The following is a 22,746-nucleotide window of genomic DNA, read 5'->3' as shown; positions in this document are numbered from 1 at the left end:
CCAAATCGTCATAAAGTACCCCAAATCTTCATTTTCATTTTGAAAAGGGTAGCAATAATTGATCCTATCTCCTTTGGGTTCTTGTTCTATCAGAATTATGCAAACTCAATACCACAGTTAAGTGTTTTATCACAGAGCTACAACCGAATAATAAGTAGAAAAGGAAAATAGTTTTAACTTAGTTGTAGTAAACTAAAACTAAATCTGATCATTGCGTGTCGAGCTGAGCCTACTGGACTCTGTAAACACAATCATACTACTCTGATGAGAAGAAGGTACGTTTTGTTGGAATATGGCCCAACTTTATGTTCCGAATGGTTCCAAAAACCCAGCCAATTAACTAAAAAGTACCTGAACTGGGTTGGAAAGTGCCCAATTTTGCAACACTGTTTTTATTTAATGAGAAAAAAGAGACAGCAATAGAGGCAAATTGGCTCAGAGCGTAGCAATCAACCATATTCACTGTGTCAATCAGTTAACTGTTTACAGCATTTTCTCCTGCCTAATGCACAGTCATGATTATCTCACTAATCCTGAGCTCCCTGTGGTGAGTCAGTGTCTGAAAACCTGATCGTTAAGGGGAAGTTGAGGTGGAAAGAACCTTTTATGAAGGAAACTGTCACTGTGACGTTTTCAGGTCGCTTACACTCAGTCCTCCTAATGTAAGACGGCAGGTATTCCCCTGGATGGACAGCTCGTCATTCGATCTCACGTATGGTCAACAGGCGGACGCAGACAGTTAGTGGACACATGAACTCCACAGAGACAAGAGGTTGACGGGGGCCTTGGTTTGGATTTACTCAAGGGTGAAACCTTCAAGGTAGACTTTCTAAAAACCTCAGCCAGTCAAAAGTAGTGGCATGAGTGTTATACATACAGTGTTAACACACAGTGTTATACACATGCATACAGATAGATTTAAAACAGGAAAGCAGAAACAGATTATATGAAAAAAGACAGTTTTTACTCTAATTATTCAATGGATATCAGCATGAAACGATACACGTGTACACATGTACAATATGTTCTTCCCCGTGAAGGACACACCTCTTCTATCCAAAGTACCTCTTGTATGATCTCAGGTCCTCTGAGGTCCGGATCACTTTGGATCTGATTTACACACAAAGCGGATCATGTCCAGAGTGGAAGCTTTTAGGGACACAAACCTCCGCTCCCTGCTGAGGGAGCTGCGGACTGATATTGCCATGGCTGTAGATGACCCTTTCCCTCTTGTCTATGGTCTGGTGGACAAAAACATCATAACTGACCAGCTGCTAAAGGTAAGAAAAGAAATACGTAAATCACAATTTAGACTTTATTTTTATTTTGATTAGAAATCACAGCACTTTTTACTTGTTTTTTACATTTTGATTACAAGCATTTGTAATTTAAGCAACCATCAAACACTGAAAAAACGCCGAGGCAATGTAATAACTAATTGATAAGTAGGACCTTATTTCATTACTCCCCTCTCCACAAAGTAGTTAAGATTATTATCCTCGAACGCCTACTCATGGCATGCATTTTTTAAGGAATACGTGTTTTTTTATTCAGACTGCAGAGATCAAATATGCCAGCTGTTGTTGTTTTCACAGAACACTCTAGAGAAGGAAAGCAAAGAGGGGATCCATAAGGCCATGTACTCCCTCCTGTCCTGGGTCCTGGAGCAGAGCAGATCCACCATCCAGGCTTTCTGGAGCAACTTGTCCAAAGACTACAACCAGAGCAGCTACCCCAAGCTGCAGACGCTCCTCACTAACCTGCCGTCAAGTGTGTAACATTCAAGTTTCAGCAGAAATATTTGCCAAATGTTTATGGTGTGTCTGTAATCATTCCAACTTGATTACAATGTACATTATTAGACACATTTGTAAACAAAACATTTCTGTCCAGATGAGTAGGGAACAGGGTTTATTATTCTTAATCTCTTATTTCATTGTTTTTTGGCTACATTTATTATAAATAACCCTGCTACTAAGGTCTAATAAACCCATGCTGATACACGTCATAGAAACCTACAAATTGAGATTTTCTTTAACACATTAGAAGAAAGGATGATTCAGTTATTTTAAATGTAACCTTTTCTGTACAGTTAAGAATTAAGCATACTGTACTAAGTAATTTAGTTAGAAGTAGAAGTTATCATTTCCCATCCCAGTTCTTATCTATCCTCCCTGTACTTTCATGATAGAGCTCTCTATATACGATTATGATATTTAGAACTATTTATACAGTTTAGTCTTTATTATTTTGTCATCTGCTGACATTTTATTGACAGGACGGGATGCTGCAGGGTGCAGAGATGAGAAAAGATCTTCTGGAGGACACAAAACACCTCACACCAAGAAGAGGAGCAGAGAGGACAGAAAGACAAACTCACACAATCAGCATCCACAGTATCATGCCAAGACGAGCAATGTACCAGGTCATTTCCCATAATACATCTCTTCTGACTCTGTCGTCCAACAAAAAAACGTGACTAAGCTCCTGATGATGGTGAGACGTGTTCTTATATGTTTTCTCCAGGGGGTAAAGTGAGGCTGTACAGGGTGAAGAGTGAAGCTGCAGCCCCTCCGCTAACATCTGGAAATAGTAATTACAAACCAATCATCATCTGACATACAGTATATTCTTTAATGCTACAGACACGTTGAACCCTTGATCTACCACAGGTATTAATGGGGTGTCTTCAGTCCAGAGACCAGTCCCTCTGTCTTCTACCTCCTCTACCTCCTTAACTCAGCTGCCAGTCAGCCAGGAAGCCCCAGAGAAGATGGGCACGGATGGTAAGCCACTGTTTTTTACTATAATAATAATAATAATAATAATATAATAATAATAATAATAATAATAATAATAATAATAATAATTTTTACATTGATTTTATATAGTGCTTTAGAAAGTACTCAAAGGCATTTTACAAGGTAACAACAAGCCTCAATAACACCTAGAGATAAATACAGCATGGAAACAGGATAGAAACACATGGAAACAGCTAAGTTGGTTACAGGTTAAAAGCAACTTTATACAGATGGGTTTTGAGTGCGGTTTTGAACTTAGAATATGATGTGGAAAGCCTGATACCAAATATTGATCTAACTGCTTTGCATCATCAAGACATGAAATGTGAATGTTTGAATTAAGAACTGAGAAAACAAGTTAGATGTAAACAAACACAGAAAGACGCTATGGCACAATAGTAACATTTTAAAGTGTAATCACTGAATATTAAGGCACTACAGTACCTAAAAAGCATAATGTGGGAATAAGCAATTGGTGTTTGTCATTCAACAGGAAGTGCCAGAGATTGTCTGACAGTTGTGGGGGGGTGTGGTCAGTCAGAGTTAAATGGAGCATCCGAATCCAAAGCTGTTAAGAACAAGCTTCACCACAAGGGGGAGACGACCACAGAGCTGGTACTCTTTCACAGTCACTTGTCTTTCCTTTTCAATGTGTATATTTGCTTTTGTATGTTGCAAGTTCTGTATCTGTGTAGGTTCAATATAACGATGACGAGTGTGCCGTGTGTAAGGACGGAGGGGAGCTGATTTGTTGCGACGGCTGTCCTCAAGCTTTTCATCTGACCTGCCTGGACCCTCCACTCACCTCTATTCCAAGGTATAAAAAAAGGTGTACATGTTTTTCAATGTATTAGCACTTGGATGTGTTCAGGGACACTCTGAAAAAAAGTTTTAATGTCACAGTACATTTTTAATCGACAGTGGCACTTGGCGCTGTGAATGGTGCTGTGGCAACAGAGTGAAAAGAGAGACAGGCCAACTACCTTTACATGTAAGTATCTAAAGGACATTTACATAGACTGTACATATTCAATATGTACATTTTTATAGTTCTTTTTTGTATGAATATCTCTGCAAGACGTGATCAAATATTTTTAGATCATAATGGTTATTTATTAAGGATTTGCTGAGCTACAAAGATTATGAAAATAACTTTTAATGATCGGCTTCTTGGAATAAACATTTTACAGGTCCCATATTGTAAAAAGTGGGATTTCAATGTCTTTTTTGATTATAAAGCAGGTATCGGTGCTCTATAAATACTGTGAAATTATTTAAATGCTCAATACACAGATCAATGAACACAGCCCACATTCAGAAACTGTTCCTTTAAACTTGCTGGGGCGACTTCTGCACCGTTGTAATGTCACAACCACGATACTAACATGGGTAAAAAGAGTGGTTACAGTGCCATTACAGTCATTACCCTTCTTTAATGACCAGGCAGAGACTCTAAAAGCACAGATGAGGAAGACCTGTAACCGCTGACCAATCACAACAGAGTGGGCGTTTCTTGGAAGAGGGGGCTTAAAGAGACAGGCGCTAAAAAAGAGTGTTTCAGACAGAGGGTGAATAAAACTACATATTTAGACAGACAGTATGAGAAAAATCATGTGTTTTTTTGAACATTAAAGATTGTAAACTTCTTCTAGTAGAAACCCAAAATACAACTATGTACTATAATAAAAGACATTTTAACAGTCAATACTTAAAAGGTTTTTTTCTAGTGCTGGTCATGACTCATAACATCTTATATCACAGCCACTCATTGCCCAGCCGCAGCCAACAAACCCGAGCTCCAGTAACTCCATCATAGACGTCTCCTTCTTCTCCTCGCTGTCGTCCTCCTGTCTCACCAGTGTCACAGCGTCTATGAATGAGCTCAGTGGGAGAAACCAGGTAAAGACTTAATATGTTCTGCTTGGTGCAGTCTTTGTTTAATACCACCTATTGAACAATAACTTTGATTCTACTCCCTTCTCGTATTTTGTAATTTTGCATCACTGCTACTTTAAAAAAAACAAAATGTGTGTCCAGTGCTCAGGTGCGGAGCTACTCAGTTTGGGGGAGGTGTGTGGTGTTTGTCACATGGAAGGAGGAGACCTGACTCACTGCCTCCAGTGTTTGCAGCGCTTCCACGAACACTGCCATTTCTCCAAGTAAGACATTCACTCCTCACTGTGCTATCTGATATACACGTTGTCAGAAGATGACATGTAACCTTCCCATATGCCTGACAAATTCTAATCTCAGCCTCAATTTGATCTATGCACCAGTGTGTACTTACATTCCCATTTGCAAAGACCTTCCTGTAGATTCCTGTTTGTGTTAGTATCGATCAACAATATGCATTAGTGTTTGATCATTATCTAGCTGATGGTGACTAATGGCTCGTACATGGACCACTGCAGCAGGGTGTGTAGTATAATGTATACTGTAAATGAAAAACAATGGTTTTACAAAGTATAGCTATGTAAATCCAGGTGCTTCTTTGTATTATGTTGATGAGACATTTAAGATTTCATTCATTATTCACAGAACATCATCTCAAATCTTTTTCAACATTTTATAAATGTTACATGATCTAAAAAAGTGCTTCCTTGAACATTATTGGATAATATGTTTCACATAATCTCAACAATTTAGTTTGCCGTGTGAAATGATCGGAAACTCTTTCTCTGTAATCCTCTGGAGTATTGGAAATTACATTAATTGATAATCATATTATACACTTACTTAATCAGAGTGTGCCTGTGTTTGCTAGAGGGAGATCCATCTGCTTGTCCTGCTCCCAGCCCTGCAGCAGCTCTGCAGAGGGGGCGGAATCATCCAGAGGCTTACAGGTGTGTCTGCACATGTGTGTGTACAGATTACACAGTATAGACATCTTTATTATCTGAATATGATGGAGTGAAATATTGTGTAATCTGTGCGTGTGTGTGTGTGTGTGTGTGTGTGTGTGTGTGTGTGTGTGTGTGTGTGTGTGTGTATGTCCAGCTCGCCCCAGTGGTTATTCATGATCAGAGCTCCTCCGTCCTTGAGCCCATCCTCCATAAAGATGATCTGGACTCCATCCTGGGAGACGTGAGCGAGGTTCAGTTACATGTCAGTGACACAGATGTAGCCATAATATGAATATAAAACCATGCGTGTCAGACACAAGATGGCTGCACTTATCACACAGACAAGGAACGAGTTGTCACGGTGGTGTTTGTGTTGTAGTCCAGTTTGTGTTTTCTATGAGAGATATTTGTGTACAGATGTTGAAGTCACACTGTGCTAAACCCTAGTTTATTTTATAAGGAGAAGCCTGATTAGGGTCATTCTAGGGCCTCATATTCATCTCGTCCTTATTTTCAACTCTAACACATTTACAAACTAAGATCCAAGAAATGTTTTATGTTAGTTCAGTTGTCTCCCCCTGACTCTACATTGAGGGAATGTGAACTTGCCGACAGAATGACCTAAAACTAAAATCCTAACCTGATGTAACTTGATATTTGAAGTAATAATCTGGTAAAGAATGTTGTCGTGTGAAATCATCGTCACTGACATCATGCTGTTGAGGTTTGCCAAATGATGTCACCAGGACTCGTTTTTTTGACGATTGATCCTGATTGTTGCTGCTCTTTGTATTTCAGCAGGGCTCCATTGACAGCATCTTGCAGTGGGCTTTCCACAACATCTCCCGGCCTCTTCCAGACCCTCAAGGATACTACCAGTGACTGAAAGACGGTCTGCACTCATCTAAGAGCTCTCACAGTTTGAAGTTATACCATGAAGTAACAATGATGACATGAACATGGCTAATGTAAATGGCGATCACTTGATATAGTGGAGATTATTTTCTTGTTTCCTTGACCTGGAGTAAATCTATGGTAATGGTGGATTTTAGAATGAATACATTATTATTTGTATTAATATTTTATAAGTGAAAACATTGCATCTTTTCGGACTACAGATTTTAATCTGATGAAAAGCAATGTGTTTAAAAGATTGTTAGTTCATGTACAAACAAAAACAATATCTTAACTCATTATTTACAGAGTATGATACACAATTGGGACAAATGTAGTAAAGCTACCATTTGATAGGTTTGAAATGAAATATGGGAATTTGTTGTAGTTATTTTAAATAATACACAACTCCGGCAAAGATGAGTAAAATGTCTCTACTTCTTCCAGTTTCTTTACTGAATTTCTTGCAGCAACACACCACACTATATGTACAGGCGGAGTGCACGTACTTAAAAAATCTGCTAAATCAAAACAACTATGTTTTGACATAAACCAAGGAGTATCTATTGTACTGTAATGCATGTTCGAATTAACCTGTTACCAGTCCATTTCTGATCCTTTGTCTCCCGCCCTCTATGCAATGTGTGTGAACCAAGTTTCCATTAAGTCTAGTGCAACCAGCACTACTATACTAATACTTGTGTTAGTTTGTAAAACCTTTACTAAAACCATTTTTATTAGGAACATGCACCATGTGAGCAATGTATAAACTAAATTAACAAAGCTCTTAAAACTAGACTTCGACTTTGGGCCCTCTACAAAACATGCCTGCAAATTCTAATAATAGCAACAGTATGTTCAAATACTTAAGTAGTACAAATGTGCTATTATTTAAAATACCAAAACCAGTTACCCAGTTGGTAATTTAGCATTGCTGCAATGCTTGTTACCAAAGGACATTGGGAAAGTGGAGCATTTTTAAGTTTTTCTGACCATCCTTGTCACCCAAGATTATGAAATGTCCTCCCGCTTTGTGTAGTATTACAACATGACTAATTGTGTAAGACATGGGGTCAGCACTGATGTGGGAGGGCTGGCAGTGGGCCTTGGACATCTCTTGCCAACTTTTGCTATAGCCTAACAAACTGAAATACATCTACTTCTTAAAGTTGTCATTGTCCCACCACTGTCACCCTAGAAACCCAGTGACACATATGCAACTGTGTTATGCCTAAGCGGTTTTCATGCATGTGTGAATGTGTTTATATCAAGGAAAACAGTGTTGGAGGAGCTAGTTAACAGCTTGACATCAGGAGCCAGGTTGTAGCACACTAATGTCAGAGGAGATGTCTCATCACAGCAAATAAAAGAGACAATGCAAACTTCCACGTGTACACAAAGACAAATAATTGTCCCTCTCGCTGTGTGGATCTTTAGAAGAATTCACAGTCACACGTTACACCAGATGGTTTCAATACGATGAGGTCTGCACACTCAGAAATGCCTCTGTTTAACAGAAATTCCTTGAAGACTATCACTTAGATGTGGAATGTTGTTTTTGTCATGGGATTCGAGAGTTTTAGCATGACTGCCAGAGGGATGGTGCTCGGCCAAGCAGATATTTCTCCCCTCGGTATTTGGTTGCCATGGCTCTCAGCTCCTACAGGCCCAAACAGAAAATGAGAAACATGTTCCAGTGTGTGTTTCCGTGCATGTGTGCCTTTGTTTATTTATAAATCCACTTTCTAAATGGTTCGTGAAAGCATCCTGCATACTTGAGGGCTCTGAGTGTCCTTGCAGGAAAAGCAACATCACTGACAGAGAAACTGTTTTCTTTGAATGTTCGCCGAAGATGTGAAGGACAAAGATCTGAGAATATTGGAAAAATAAATCGGACATGAATTATGGGGTGAAATGTGTGTAAATATCAGTCAGTAAGCACTGCACTCAGATTGCCTAAATCCCAAATTCCAGTCATGATGATTTTTCTTATAAACCTGACTCCTGCTTTACCACCACACAGCTTTCTCCTGCTTCTAGTTGCATACCATATGAGAGACCACATGGAAAAGTCCCTCTCTTTTCCCAAGGAGAAAGAGGCAAACACATTCTCACCACAAGGTGGCATCCATCTGTGATTGATGTAGTGAAAGACTCATGCATTCTGCAGTACTTCCCTGACTCAAGCAAACATCACAATGTGATAAGAGGAAGTTTTTCTTATTACAAAACAAAGGAAGTTGGAATTACCCGAACAAAATGAACTTGTCTAACTTGAACTATTTCCAGCATGAATACATTATAAGGAGCATGATGAAAATGTGTTTTCATGTAAGTTATCTTAACACATACCAGTAATTGAAAGTAATAACATTTACTCTGCTTCATTACATGTCAGTGGTAAATGCTGTATACACATTGAGGCATCAGTAATAACAACAACATAACACTCTTAAATAGGTCACTGCTGCCTGAGCAGAAGTGTCTTTTACTTTTAAACATTTAGCTACTTTTGTACTTCTATTTAAGTAAAATTATGAATGCAGTATGTTTACTTGCAGTGAAGTATTTCTCCAGTCTTGTCAAATTGATAATTTAATGAAGTAAAAGATCTTGATGCAGACTATAACTGCTGCTTCTCGCTGATCTTTTGAAAGCTATGATTCAAAAATAAAATGTAATGTGGTCACTTTATTTATCCATTTACACACAAAAAGCATGTGTTATCTAGATTTTAAAGGGCTGAGTGCAAACTAGCTTGTATATAATCACACAGACATTTGGTATTACTTAATTATTAAAAATAGGTAAAGTAGGCCTACTAAATAGTCCTCTGTTGTAGGCCTGATTCTTGCTTATCACCTCTGTTGCAACATATCTTCTCTCTAATCTTGCATATCTTATTTCCTGCAACACTGCATTCCTATGATATCTAAAGAGGCAGACATGTCACAACGATTATCACGAGTATTAGTAATGTGTTGTGTAAGGAGTCAGTCAGCCATCATGTACGCATTTTTGCCCAATGCTCTTTAAAAGAAATAGTTTTACATTTTGGTAAGTATGCTCACTTGTTTCCTTGCCAAAAGTCAGATAAAAATGTAACTACAGCGAGTAGCAACAGGTGATCTTATCGACCGGAAACGAGAAACAGCCACCCTGGTTCAGTCCAAGGTGACAAAACCTGCCTACACCTCTAGAGCTAACTGACAAGCTATGGGCTAGCTCTCTTTAATCTGGCCAAAATGGTCCAAATGTGTCAAACTATGACTTTAAACAGCATTTTAATGTGGTAATTGGTAGAAATAAAATACAAAAATACGCCCAGCATTATAAGTCTAAATCTCTTAACATGTGCAGTACATTTCTCTCTGTTTTATCAGGCTGATGAATAAATGTTTTGAAATTTATTTTGGTTGACGGAGTGTTTCTCAGATTACTGTTTCATGTTGGGAAAGTGAGTAAGGACGAGTTAAAATAACATTAGTAAGCCACATGAACACTCATTGTTTGTGTCAGTATGAAGGTTAAATTCCTTAGACAGACACACACACACACACACACACACACACACATACGCCATCCAACATCCTGTTTCAACAGGCCTGGAATTCTTGGAAAAATATGATAGGTGAATTTCCCACGCTTTGGGCACCCTTTCTTCACGTTTTTTGGCATGATTCATGGCAGCAGTCCAGTCTGTGTTCCTGCTGGGCCAACGATGGTCTGAGGGTTTCTAGAGAGGTGAAGCCTGCACCTCTTGCAGTCAGGAGGACCCTCCTCTCTTTGTTCATACTATTGTTGTTGGCAGGAAACTGTGAGAGGCCCTCCATTGTCTTGGCACAAGTCACTTCTCTGAACCACTGAGTAATAGGAGTGGCACTGAAGAAACCATTTCCAGTATAAATAAGTTTTTTCATTATATGTTTAAATGTGTTAAATAGGTCATTCATGGAAATCTGTTTTTTCAGATATTATTCTACAAAGTAGTCATCTGAGGGTCTTTGTATTGCCCCTTATAGAATCTAACTTATATTACTCTTAAAATATGTAAAATAGCTGGAAAGAGATATCAAAACCCCTTTTGTTGCTGGTTAAGTGTTAAGTTGTTTAACCCTCATGTTGTCTTCGGGTCAAATTGAACCTATATTTATATTTTCCCGTATCAATGTTCTTTTTAACTAACCAATCGTAATTACCCAAAATAATATGATTGTTTCCACGCAACGCTCTTTGGCAAGTACAAATTTTCTTCTTTTATTAATTATTCTCATTCAATTGTAAAGCAATTGAAGTGGTTTTGAAATAGTATTGAGTAAAAGTTGTCATGTTCTAGTCTGTGATTATCCATCAACATACATTCCTTTAATTTTAGTCTCCAGAAATTCCTAATTTCTGCTTTTCTAACTCAAACATTAGGTGTAATTTCCTGTGTCTGACGTTTATTGGCCATAAATTCCAAACGTAACTGTAAAACTAAAGTTAATAAGTTAGTGTTACGTAGTGTTGAAAACATCAACAAAGTGACAAATGTTCAAAAAAGCGCCAAAAAAGTGTTGAAAAAAGGGACAAAAACATGAGAAAAAGTTGAGAACATTGATTAAAAAAGCGCAAACAGAAGTGTTGATTTTCAATTTTGACGGGAAGACAACACAAGGGTTAATTGATTAGGTCAGTTCTCTAAGAGGTGATAATATGATGTATGATGTAAAGCAATTTGTGCTATAGAGCTGTGTTGTTGTGTCTCAGGGCCACCTCTGGAGTCACAGAAAGCTTGATAACTAAATACTTTTTTTTTTAAACCTATGAGGTAGTACTCCCTAATACCTGTAAACAGGAGTACTTTTCATGCCACTGCATTTATCTAACAGCTAAGGTTGCTAGTTCCTTCGCAGATAAGATAATCAAATAATTTTCCAGACATTATCATCAATTGATATATGATGCATTGTTAAACTACCCCAGAGAATATAAAGCCATAAAACACCTCCATCTCCACCAGCTGAAACGTTAAAAGCTGTTAACACATTACTTCATAATCCTGTGAGGTAAAATAAATATAAATGTAATACGTAAAAAAGGGTAATAGTGAGCTCTTAAACTTTTAATACAAATCCATTTTTGACACAATGATGCTGTAGTTTTACTTGAATAACATTTAAATGCATTTTTTTAACTTGTAATAGTTTTTCATTGTAGCATTGCTAATATTACTTCAAGAAAAGGATCTGAGTACTTTCGACACTGCTAGAGGGGATCGGAATAAGCAAAAAAAACCTTCAAAATTGTTTATTGAAAGTGTCTTTGAACACATTAATAAAGTGTTCCCACCTCATATCTTAGAAGAGATGACAAATTTGAGATTGTAAGCTCTGTTTCCTTTGCAGCGTTTTTAATCGGGTGAGATGGTCCAGGTCCAACATTCCTGTGTTACACAAGAGTGGTCTGAAGTCAATGAGGTCTGAGCTCGTATTTGTGTTCCTGATCTCACTGAAGTAGATCAGCACATACTGTTACCTGGGGCCGAACACACACACACACACACACACACAGACACACACACTACCACCACCACCACCAACACAGCTGTGTCACATGCTATTCCTATTCTGCCAAGAAACATTTACCCTCTTCTCTCTCCTGAAGTTTCCACTTTTAGTAAAATGTCAGGGTCAGTTTTCCTTCCTGGTTTGAGTGAAGCTCAAATCTGTAATCTGACAAGAGGCACAAGTCAAACACAATGATCACTTTGCTTGGCTTGACAATGGATAAATGCCTTTTTTTTAACCACACACAGCCGAGAGCTATGACACTGAGTAACCGCAATGCAACAAGATTAGTCTGACATGACTGTGGCTCCCCAGCATCTAGCTGTTTGTCTAGACATCTCCCTAATTTGAAGTGGTTTACAGCAATTTATTAAAAGTCATGGAGTCGCTGTCTGTGGTTGCCTCTTGTCCTCCTTCTTGCTGTTTAAAGCTTTATGGTCAGCTCTGAAGACAAACGTCTAAACCTCTAATAGGGAGAATTCCTCCAACTCTCTCTGTGTCCTGTGAGGAGGCCAGATAATGATATGCTGGCAGGGCAGATTGCAGGGTTGCCGTCGGGCTGGAACTGTAAACACAGCGGAGAAACCTTGTTAGGACATTCCAGAAAGGTCCTCAAATGGGAATTCTTGGAAGAGCTTGTCGGTTGTTTGCATTCTTCCTTTGGACCAGCAGCGCTAACAGCGTCTCCTGTGATCACTGCCCTGTCCTGAGTGAGAATTATAGGAGTAGAAATGAAGGCTAGCAGATGTCTGCAAACTGTGAACTGGACAGCGGTGATGCAAGTAAAGACAATAATTGCAGCACCGTACATTTTTTTTGTATAGCCCACTGAGAATCTAATTTGATCGTATCATAATCTAGTCTGTGGTAAAGATTTTTCAAACAAAGCATGTAAAGTAGCCCTCTGAAACCCAACTCATTTTTGAGCGTTTTTTGCTCCTGTCTAATTATTACTCACTGTGAGCTACTTTGTCACTCTTTTTGTCAAGTTTTGCATCTCAAATTAACAAGCACAACCATGGCCAGAAGTAGGAATAATTCCTAAATGTCTTTTGAGCAGTATAACAAAGTTAAAATGGCAGAAACAAAACAACAAGGAAAAATGTAAGTTACATTCATTTGATAATTTATTTAAACAAAAGTTGAAACAAATAATTCCACTTTCCCTGAGGGAACGCATGTGTATACAATAGAGGAAAAAAAGAATTTGGGCTATAAATTATTCACATAAAGAATTAGATACATTTTTACAAAGGTATCGCCTGTGGTGGAAGGTAACAGCTTTAGTTACTAGTTTTGCATTGATTACTTTTACTTTAAATACTAAAACTGCATTTTCCTGATGAAACTTATATACAGACAAATGATTAAAAAAATCTGCTCACTCAGACAATCAGTTGTCCCAGTTATTAGTCATCGTCGCTTGGTAACAAGCAAGTTACAAAAACATTTAAAGTTATAGTGTGCAACAATTTTATATTAATGAACGTCACTATTCATTCCCATTCCCATTCACGTTACATTCAAGCCATTGAAATGAGTTGATACAATGCTAAATAAGACTATGGCCATGTTTATAAAATGGTACCGTCCGGAGAGATGCAACATCAGAAGCATCTTACTGATTTTGTTTCCTAAGACCATTATGTACACAATACAGACACAGCTGATCCACTGAGTTTATCTATCTGGATCAATGCAAAATTTGACTGTTCAAGTTTGTTTTTCCGTTTTGTATTATTGCCCATTTGGATTAGTCTCAGAATAGATATTTTCCCCTGGTGCCCCCCCAGCCATAAAAATGGACCGTCTGTGTATAACAAGACAATGCCCTTCTTTAAATCAAGATAATAGTGTCTTTGTGTGTCAGCAGACACATCCAGACCTTGAGTTGCAACCATTAACATATCTCACAGCTGAATCATCAGCAGTTACTGGCAGTAACACCAAAGCTGGATGTCAACCCTAAAATCATGGATTTTCCCGGTTGACACTATGAGGCTTACAGCAAGTCAAAAAGAAGAATTAGCTGCCACAGAGTGCGTTACCTTTCTGAAAAAAAAAATATTCTACAATGAAATACAGTAAATAATATCATGCTAACAAAAGCAAACAACAATAAGAGAACAAGTAAACATTCAATGTTTAAATCAAGAATCAAGAATGAAATGAGGAAACAGACAGAAGAAAATACCAATTCAGATGGTGACATGTCTGAAGCTAGGTTTATGGTCACCATATTGTACCCGGCGTGAGGTTCGCGCGCCAAAGAATGATGTCATCGCACCTTTCCCATCTAACAGGAAGGCTCCAAAAGATTTTGCGAGTTGCGACGCTTGGTCCTGCGCCTCTGAATCTCTGTAACTAGGCGGGCTGGGCTTTCTATCTCAACATGGATGGGTGGGAAGACTGGCCGAGCAGGTTCACCGAACAGCTGTGTGATTCTTCATGTCGAGACCACTGGGGGTCAAATGGCCTTTAATTCGTGGTAATAGAGAGCCACTGACTGGGAAAAGAAGAGGCATTACACCGAAGGGTGATGAGCAACAGTAATGTTAACAATTAGTATACACAAATGCAATTTTTGGCAGAACATCAGTGTTTACCATGCATGTGTTTGCCACTGTTGCCAAGCAGCCTTCTTTCTTTAGTAAGGTGCTGTCATTCTAGTACGGTGTTGGTCCACCGTGAGCTACCAGGACAGCTACTGTACTTCTTGTAGATTACCTCATAGACTCTAAAAGTCTCTTAAACTCTGCTGGATGGACACACAATTCTTTCAAAAGACGCTGCCTCATTTGGCGTGTTGATAATCCTTGGTGACTGAAGTCTAAAACATGTATCAGTTTAATCCTCATCAAACCATTCAATGACCTCTCTGTGCAGCTTTTATTACGTTTTTCATTTAAAATGTATTCTAATGTAGTATAAAGTAGAAGCTAACTTTTTCAACATTAAGTCAAGTATGTGGAGAGTATTCAGCGACTTTACAGAATTTGATGGCTCAGTGTATAAGATTGCACAATGTAACCTTGGGGTATTGCACAACGCTAGTACGACAGTTGTAGGTGGGAAAATAGCTAAGAAGTAGCTCATGTTTCACCTGCTGATTACAGTAAAATGTAAACACCCTAATAGAAAGTAGTACTGACGTACTGAGGATGTGCCCAGCTGTTGGAAATACTGTGATGCAGGGGTCTTGCATACTGTGATGCAGAATAGGGACCCCCTCCTACTGCACATATATGTCATGTTTTAATGTTAAATATACATATGGAAGGCACAGTGAATCCTTAAGCATACCTCTATGGCTACCATATGGCTACTTTACCCATGATAACCTTATCTTCAATGTGCAAATGAAATGTTTTATTTCACAAAAAGGCCAAATTATCTTTCCTAATAATAGGTTGGATTCATATTGTTATACATTTTCAGACATATTTGAATTTTTGAAAAAAAGAAACTCTCAAAAACATTTTAGACATAATTTTGCGGCCCCCCCTGCACTAACTCTTAAGACCCCTTGTTGAATATCTCTGCTGTAATGCATACCAGACTGTCCTAAACTGTAACATCATAATCACATGGTAGAGTTGAGGGCTCAAATCAACCTCCAACAAATTTCCATCCTTCCCTCACGTCCCGACCCCCCACAGCCTACCATCCTCTACCTGCCTCTCCTTTCACCCTTAACTGACCCCTCCCACACACCCCTACTATGCCCCTTGCTCACCATCCCAGCCCACATTCCCCTCATTGCTTCTGGACCATGGAAAGCCCCTGGTACATTTCAGAGCTGCTGAGTTCGTACACAGACACAGAGCCCCCCCCCCCCGCCTTCCATTTCCACGATGCCGCTGGCCAAAGCCAGCCATCAGATCACATGCTATGTGCAGCCTCAGCAGCAGAGGAGCGCAGCTATTTGCTGGGGGCACACATGCTGGGGCCCGAATGAATGACTGGCATTCTGATGACCTCCCAGGACGGCAGCCGACCGCTGGGGTTGAAGGCTGTTTTAGGACATGGTGTCACGGCCTGTTGCTGTGTCATTAGTCTGCATTAGGCATGTTGTCTCCGGGGCCGAAGGCTGCAAAATGTTTTCACACCTCTAAAGGGCAGCTTGGGCCGGTATTTAGAAAGGGCCTCCGGGCTGTGCTTCAAAGTAACGTTGCTCTCTTTGGTGCAGTTTTGCCCTAAAGGTGATTTAAGTGTATCTAGAAAACTGAAATGTTGGTCACTCAGACAAACAAATGTCTGGCATGCTAGCCCTGTGGCAGATAGCTTTTTGTTGTATAACTTTATTACTTGACACTTGACCTGTCAAGATGCCTTTCACATGCCAGAATTACAATTAACTCAGACAAAGTTATACTGAGTGTTGCACTGAGTAAGTTTTAAGTGGCCTTAAAGAAATGGTTACAAAATACCATGGAGAATTTCCCATTTCAATTTATTTTTACATTTTTAAGACCAAGAAAGCAAAAAGCTTGTTGACAGAGCTGTTCCATCACTTGGTTTATAAGTTGGTTGTATTGTCTGCACTTGGTATTGTTGTTAGGCTGTTATATCTTGTGGTGTAATAAGTGTTTTAACAGAGGACCGCAATGGAAATAAGCCTTTGTACTTTGTTTTTTTATCCTCTGTGATTTTTAATGCCGGCCCATGTCATCACTGCTGTGCAGTGTTATGTTTTTTTTTTAAACCATCAAATAAAAATAAAAAATAAAGTGACGCTGGATTAAGTGAAGGGGACTGACAGAAAAAGGCAGGAGAAATATGGGATGGGACAAGAATGGAAAAGGGAACATCATTACAGTGACACTCAGCTATTTGCCTTCAGCGCTGTATGAGTAATATGTCTGAGAGCAGAGGCCAAATGTTCGATGTGTTTTGAAACAGAAAAGAAACAATAAAGTAGTCATGGTGATGTCAACATTTTGATCTTACGTTACGTGTTAAAGGTGCAACAAAGTCTTTTATTACCCAATAGCACAACATTTCCACAAATCTATGTTGAATATGGTTGTAATTGAATACCTCAACTATGAGTTCAACAGATAGGGGAGATTTCTGCTTTTGAAATGTATTTTTTCTTTTGGCCCACCAAAATGTCCCATTTACAACTGCCTGACAATAGTTCATTGTTGGCAAAAAATATAATAATGCAGTATTTTCATGTGACGTATCTTTGCCAGACATTTCGGTTATATATCTTCTTTAACTCGCTTGCTCGCAGCTCTTTGTTGTACAGGTGACTTGTGACTACTATCACAGACCGCAGTGTTCACTTGCCAACCGAGGTCAATACGTTTCTTACAGCATTGTACTGTTAAAGCTTCCAGTCAAATGGAGCCCATCTTTTCACAGTCTTTTACTTTTAAATGCTGGTTACAAAGCACAAAACACAAGAAGACTTCTCAGATATCATGACTGTGGAGAAAAATGTGGATTTTCCAGTTTTGCAGACACACAGGGTTGGGTGTATGTGGTTTCTAAGAAAACTCACCTTAACATCACAGTTGGGGTCAATTGAAGCAAGTCAAAAAAGTAAATATTTAAATAATTTAATTCAATTCGTTATGACATCTCGCTTGCTGCTGTTGTAAGATGTTCTCAGTTTTGCACTGTAACACTGAGTTACGTTAAAGGAATAGTTTGATATTTTTGGGAAATAGCTTTGTTTGCTTTATTGCCAAGAGTTAGAAGAGAAGATTGATACCATTCTCTGTGTCTGTATGTGAAATATGCAACTACAGCTAGACACTGCCTGTTATGTTTAATTTATCAGCAATAAAGACAGATTTTCTGAACATCAAAGACATTCGAAACGGTGATAACTGAAACCGATATACAACACACCATGTATACATGGTGTATATGTATGTATACATGTATTACAAACAGACCTAAGTACTACACAGATAACATCTGCCTCTGCACCACCAAAGTGAACATAAAATAACTATAAAATATATAAATGCATATGTCACTGTTGTCAAAACCCACACAGTCGACAGACAGAGACGGCATCTTGGAAGTTTGTGATCAATACTGTATGGTGATGTAACCAAGTGGTGTCCCATTTCATAGGGGTATGTTTTCACCCCTACCCCTTACCCCTTGGTTTCAAGGGCCAAGGGGTAGGGGTAAGGGGTAAGGGGTAGGGGTAAGATGGAGAAATAAGATTCAGCCTTAGCTTAGTTTAGCATTCAGACTGGAAACAGGGAGAGACAGCTAGCCTGGCTCCGTCTAAATGTTCCATCAAAATCCATCTACTACCATCCTAGCACCTCTAAAGCTCACTTATTAACACACTGTATCTTGTTTGTTTGAACCGTACAAAAACTGTAGTGTTAAAACGATGAGTTGTAGTTTACCTAAAATGCCGTTTTTGGCAACATTTTGTGCACACAATTGGATGGATCACGTTTGGTCTTACTTTCAATCGGCAATGGAAGTCGATATAACATAATCTGCCCTCTATGACTGCACTGCACATCTGTCATATTTGCACACTTAACAGATTCATCTGTTGTCTGAAGTCTGTTTGCTATGAACGTCTGGAAATTCCCTTGAATGGAGCTCAGCTTGCTGCAACATGCAGAGATTTCTCGACTCTTCACTTTGAACAAATATGTAACCAACGGAGTATTTATTTTCTCCACTTTTGCTCTTCACAGGTGTTCTTCCAGAGGAATTAGGTTAGATCATGCTTGACCTACTTGCCTCGACAACATTTCATCAGCCGTAGCATCACAATCCAAGCTGTTGGGGAAATACGAATACATGGGAAGCTCGTCGTCAGTAGTTTCCTGAGAACAGGATACCACTTGAGTGCAGCACACCTTGTCCTTGTCTTTTGTGTACTGTGTGAATGAGGACGCCGTCCATAGATGTGAGAGCCAAGGAGCGGAATCTATCCCACTCCTTCCGACACTATCAGTTACATTCCTCACCAATCCTGCCCTATCAGATGACCTTGTCTGCTATTCTGTGTCATTCTTTCCCACACGGTCCGACACTGTAACATACATCTCGTTTTATCCAGCCTGTCCCTTTAACTCTTGTCTCAAGCCAGGTACAGTCATCACATTCTCAGACAGTCCAAAGTGATCTACAGACTTTTCAGATGCATGGGGAACTGAGAGAGATGAAAAGAAAGACAGAGAGTCAAACATCTTGTTGTTTGGTTTTCAGTTTGACAATATGACAAATCTCTCTTTATATTATCACTTATCTAAACAATGACAAGAGAAACAGCCTTCAATGTAGAATGTGTTCTGATATATAAGCCTCCAGCTCATTTTAATCCATCCCAGAGTAGAATATATCCTGATTACAATATTAGGTCATGTTGGTAATATAAACCTGTTGAGTAGTTATATTTTTGCTGTTTGGAATATGGATTGTTTTCAATATCTTGATGTGGTTTAATAGCTGCTGATTTAACAGTTAGTGGCAGATGAGTAACGGCTCTCTTCATCATGTGCGGTACATATCTATACATGAAGCCAAACAATCTTTAGTTTGGAGGAAAACTACCTTTGCAAGGATTGGTTCTGGGTACAGTTGCAAGTAAGTAGTAGTGGTAGTAGTTTTTGTATCAGGTAAAGGGAAAAACATCTTTTTTTATTCGCTTATTTGTTGATCATATCTCAACCCCTCATATTTATTTTGCAATGCCTCCAGTTTGAAGACTTTCAAGTCTTTCCTGGCCCCACACACTGAATATTTTCCAGTCATTCAATTAAGTGCACATGAATGGAACATTAAAATTGTAAAAAACAGTTTGGATAAGTTTGGATTTTCAGTGCTGCAGCTGTGAAGTTTGTACATTTTTAATCCATCAATTAATCAATGAGTTAATATGGATACGTTTGTTAATTAAGCTTCATTAATTAAGTTTGGTTTCTGGGTTGTACATGAAGGCCTGAAAGTCTGAAAGTAGAAAACAGTCCAATCATGACACATGATGTTAACTTTCTAATATTAAACTGCATGAAAGTGAAACTTCAGAACTGTCTTGGAATTCACATAATAACAGAAAATACATACATATAGTACAATAATATTTTGTTAATATGTGTAGACTTTGTACTGGATGCATATCATTAAATTTGAAATCAATAAAGTTTGATCAAAGACAACATTTACAACAACAGAAAAAGTAGTATGTACCTTTAAGGGCTCCCCCTTCGTACACACATGCACACACACAACCAGATTTTGTCTTCCTGCCTCCCTCCCTTTGACAAATATATTTTTATACTGACTTTAAGGCCCAGATGAGTAAATTTAGAGTCAGACTGTTTCCAATTGTGTAACTGGTAGTTTGACTACTCTCACTGTTGCCTCATTTGTGCTCATGTCTCCACCAAAACCTCAAGAGCAATATGATTTTACTGTGTAGGCCTATAGCAACATCACAATTGTGTTTTCTTTCCCCCAAAGGCACTTATCTTTGCACAAACAAGGAATAACTCATGAAATGTAGGTTTCGTTTGCTTTTTGGTTGTCTACAGTCATTGGGGAATTTTATTGACATGCCATTTTTAGATGTTCATCTCCTGTAATGACTTTTTGAAAGCATCCATAATTTTCAAAGGGTCAGCCTTGCATTCCTCTGGAAGTTCACAGGAAGTGTGGCACAATGGAGGTCAAAATGGCCAGAGGCGTTGTCCACCAGCAGAGAGAGAGACACACACACACACACACACACACACACATACACGGTGAGTAGAGTAGAGGAAGTAGTGAGGTGGTGTTAAATGACATGATCATTTTTTTTTTCAAAAGGTGCTGTGCTGCTGAAGGGAAAATGGAAACATGTTCCACTTTGCTGACCAGTCGCCTCCATGTGAGTGCCGCCCACAGAGACGCAGTGTCTGCATGCTTTTTAAAATAGAGCCCTCATCTGAAACATGACAAGAATGTGTGTTTAATTAAGGAGGAAAGAGCCAGAGAGATGATGTGGACACATACCATTGTCAGTTTAATAGCAACTTATTGGGTGTATAGATTTTTAAGTTCAATGCGACAAGCATCCTGAGGCCATGAGGCTACATACTGTACAACAATCAATGACTATTGCGCTTTGATTGCACCCATTTCTTTACCGATTCAGTTTGCATCCATTTTGTCTGCTGCAGGCTTCTGAAGGGAAAATGTTGATTGTGCTAACGCAGGATAACATCTCTAACCCTCCCTGTTTGTTTTTCTTTTTTTCCCCTCCACTGCCCAAATACATGATTAGTCTGTTATCACTAAAACCTTTGTTATTTAAAAAGCCTATGGTAAAAGTCCCTAAAGTCCTCAACATAGCAGTTTCGCTCAAGCGGGTAACATTTAGTTCAGTCTTGTCTTTTGGCTCGGACAAAAATCAAGTCTGTCATAAACATTTGTTTTCTCCCTTGAGGCAGGATTTTTATATCTTAAAGAAAAAAATTAATGTCCCCCCGTGTTGTGGTCTCTCATCTAGAGAAGATGCAGAAAGCAATTGAACTGTGTGACCATTTACTGTAAATGACTTTATACGTGACGGGAGGGGGGGTTAACTATCCTCCTGACTGTCCAGCCATCCATCCATACATGAGATTCTTTGTGTCTCAGCAGGAGGACAACCCCTGCATGTTTGGGATTTGTGCCCATGTGTGGCATTCTCCGGGCTCTGCTCTGCAGCACATAGTGTGATGTTGGGTACAAAGAGCCACTTTGTTTGTAGTAATGGGGCAAGCAGACCTCAGATTCCAGTGGACAGCTGACACACACCACAGGGTGACACACAACTCTCTCTTCTCCATCTTGGTTGTACATTTTTATTCATTTATTATTATCCCCAACTTGTATTATTTTTAAATGATTTGTTCTTATACTGTATCCTGTTATTTCATTTGTATTCTTCATGTGTGTTGCTGTGTGTCCATTTTGCTGCTGCAACACCTGAATTTCCCATTTTTCTGTGATCACTAAAAAATCTATCTATCTATCTATCTATCTATCTATCTATCTATCTATCTATGTGAATGTGTCGAATAGATCAAATCAGCTCCGTCTAGGCCAACTACAACATTAAAGAATACATGTTATTATATACTTTATATAATAATATAGAAATTGGTGTAACGATTTACTACTATATGTTTATTTAATACTTAGGTACCTTTTCAGATTAAGATTGTACATGCAAAACAGGCAGTTTATAAACTATTATAAATTGTAATGGATTATTTTAACAATTACAATTTCATTTCATTCATGAATAGATGTTTGTAAACATAGCTTTGATAGGGGCCATTTTGCATATTGAGCACACTTTATTTTTTACTTATAGGCTACTTAGCCTACTTCATTACAATTTCAATGCAGAAATTTGGCTTTTTAAGGTGTGATATTCCAATTTGTACTTAATGAAATGATCCGAATAGTTCTTCTCCACCACTAAATGAGTTCATATCAGAGAAATACAAAAAGTCAGGTAGCCTAGTGCCCTTTACTGAGCATTATTGCATTTATTCTCAAAGCTAAAATGATACTGCCTTATCCTAAACTTCTTTTTAACTCCACATTGGTAATGCTAAAGCGCACATGCAGCCTCCATCCTCCCCCCTCCTGTGTGGTTTTACGCTTTTGATCCCAGAGGGACCTCGCGTTTTACAT

The 22,746-nt window shown here is 38.7% G+C and overlaps 1 protein-coding gene across 1 annotated transcript; it reads left to right on the top strand.

Annotated features, from left to right (window-relative positions):
- The first annotated feature begins 1,133 nt into the window (after positions 1–1,133).
- Positions 1,134–8,535, top strand: aire (autoimmune regulator). Its single transcript, XM_032531784.1, has 11 exons — positions 1,134–1,280; positions 1,596–1,770; positions 2,673–2,786; positions 3,271–3,416; positions 3,497–3,618; positions 3,723–3,792; positions 4,563–4,700; positions 4,839–4,960; positions 5,548–5,644; positions 5,799–5,906; positions 6,443–8,535. The coding sequence occupies exons 1-11, from the start codon at positions 1,134–1,136 to the stop codon at positions 6,524–6,526; spliced, it is 1,323 nt and encodes a 440-aa protein (XP_032387675.1). The 3' UTR covers positions 6,527–8,535.
- The last annotated feature ends 14,211 nt before the right edge of the window (positions 8,536–22,746 follow it).

The sequence above is a fragment of the Etheostoma spectabile genome, chromosome 12 (genome assembly GCF_008692095.1).
Source record: "Etheostoma spectabile isolate EspeVRDwgs_2016 chromosome 12, UIUC_Espe_1.0, whole genome shotgun sequence".
In the NCBI taxonomy this organism is placed as follows: Eukaryota; Metazoa; Chordata; class Actinopteri; order Perciformes; family Percidae; genus Etheostoma; species Etheostoma spectabile.
Note: the sequence above shows the minus strand (reverse complement) of the source record. Positions and strands in the feature narration are given on the sequence as shown.

What these genes read in the sequence shown, in the direction of transcription:
- aire (XM_032531784.1), top strand. Translation starts at nt 1,134, where the DNA reads ATGTCCAGAGTGGAAGCTTTTAGGGACACAAACCTCCGCTCCCTGCTG. An exon ending in GGGAGACGACCACAGAGCTG is followed by an intron (nt 3,417 to 3,496) that starts GTACTCTTTCAC and finishes GTATCTGTGTAG; the next exon opens with GTTCAATATAACGATGACGA. An exon ending in TGAGCGAGGTTCAGTTACAT is followed by an intron (nt 5,907 to 6,442) that starts GTCAGTGACACA and finishes TTTGTATTTCAG; the next exon opens with CAGGGCTCCATTGACAGCAT.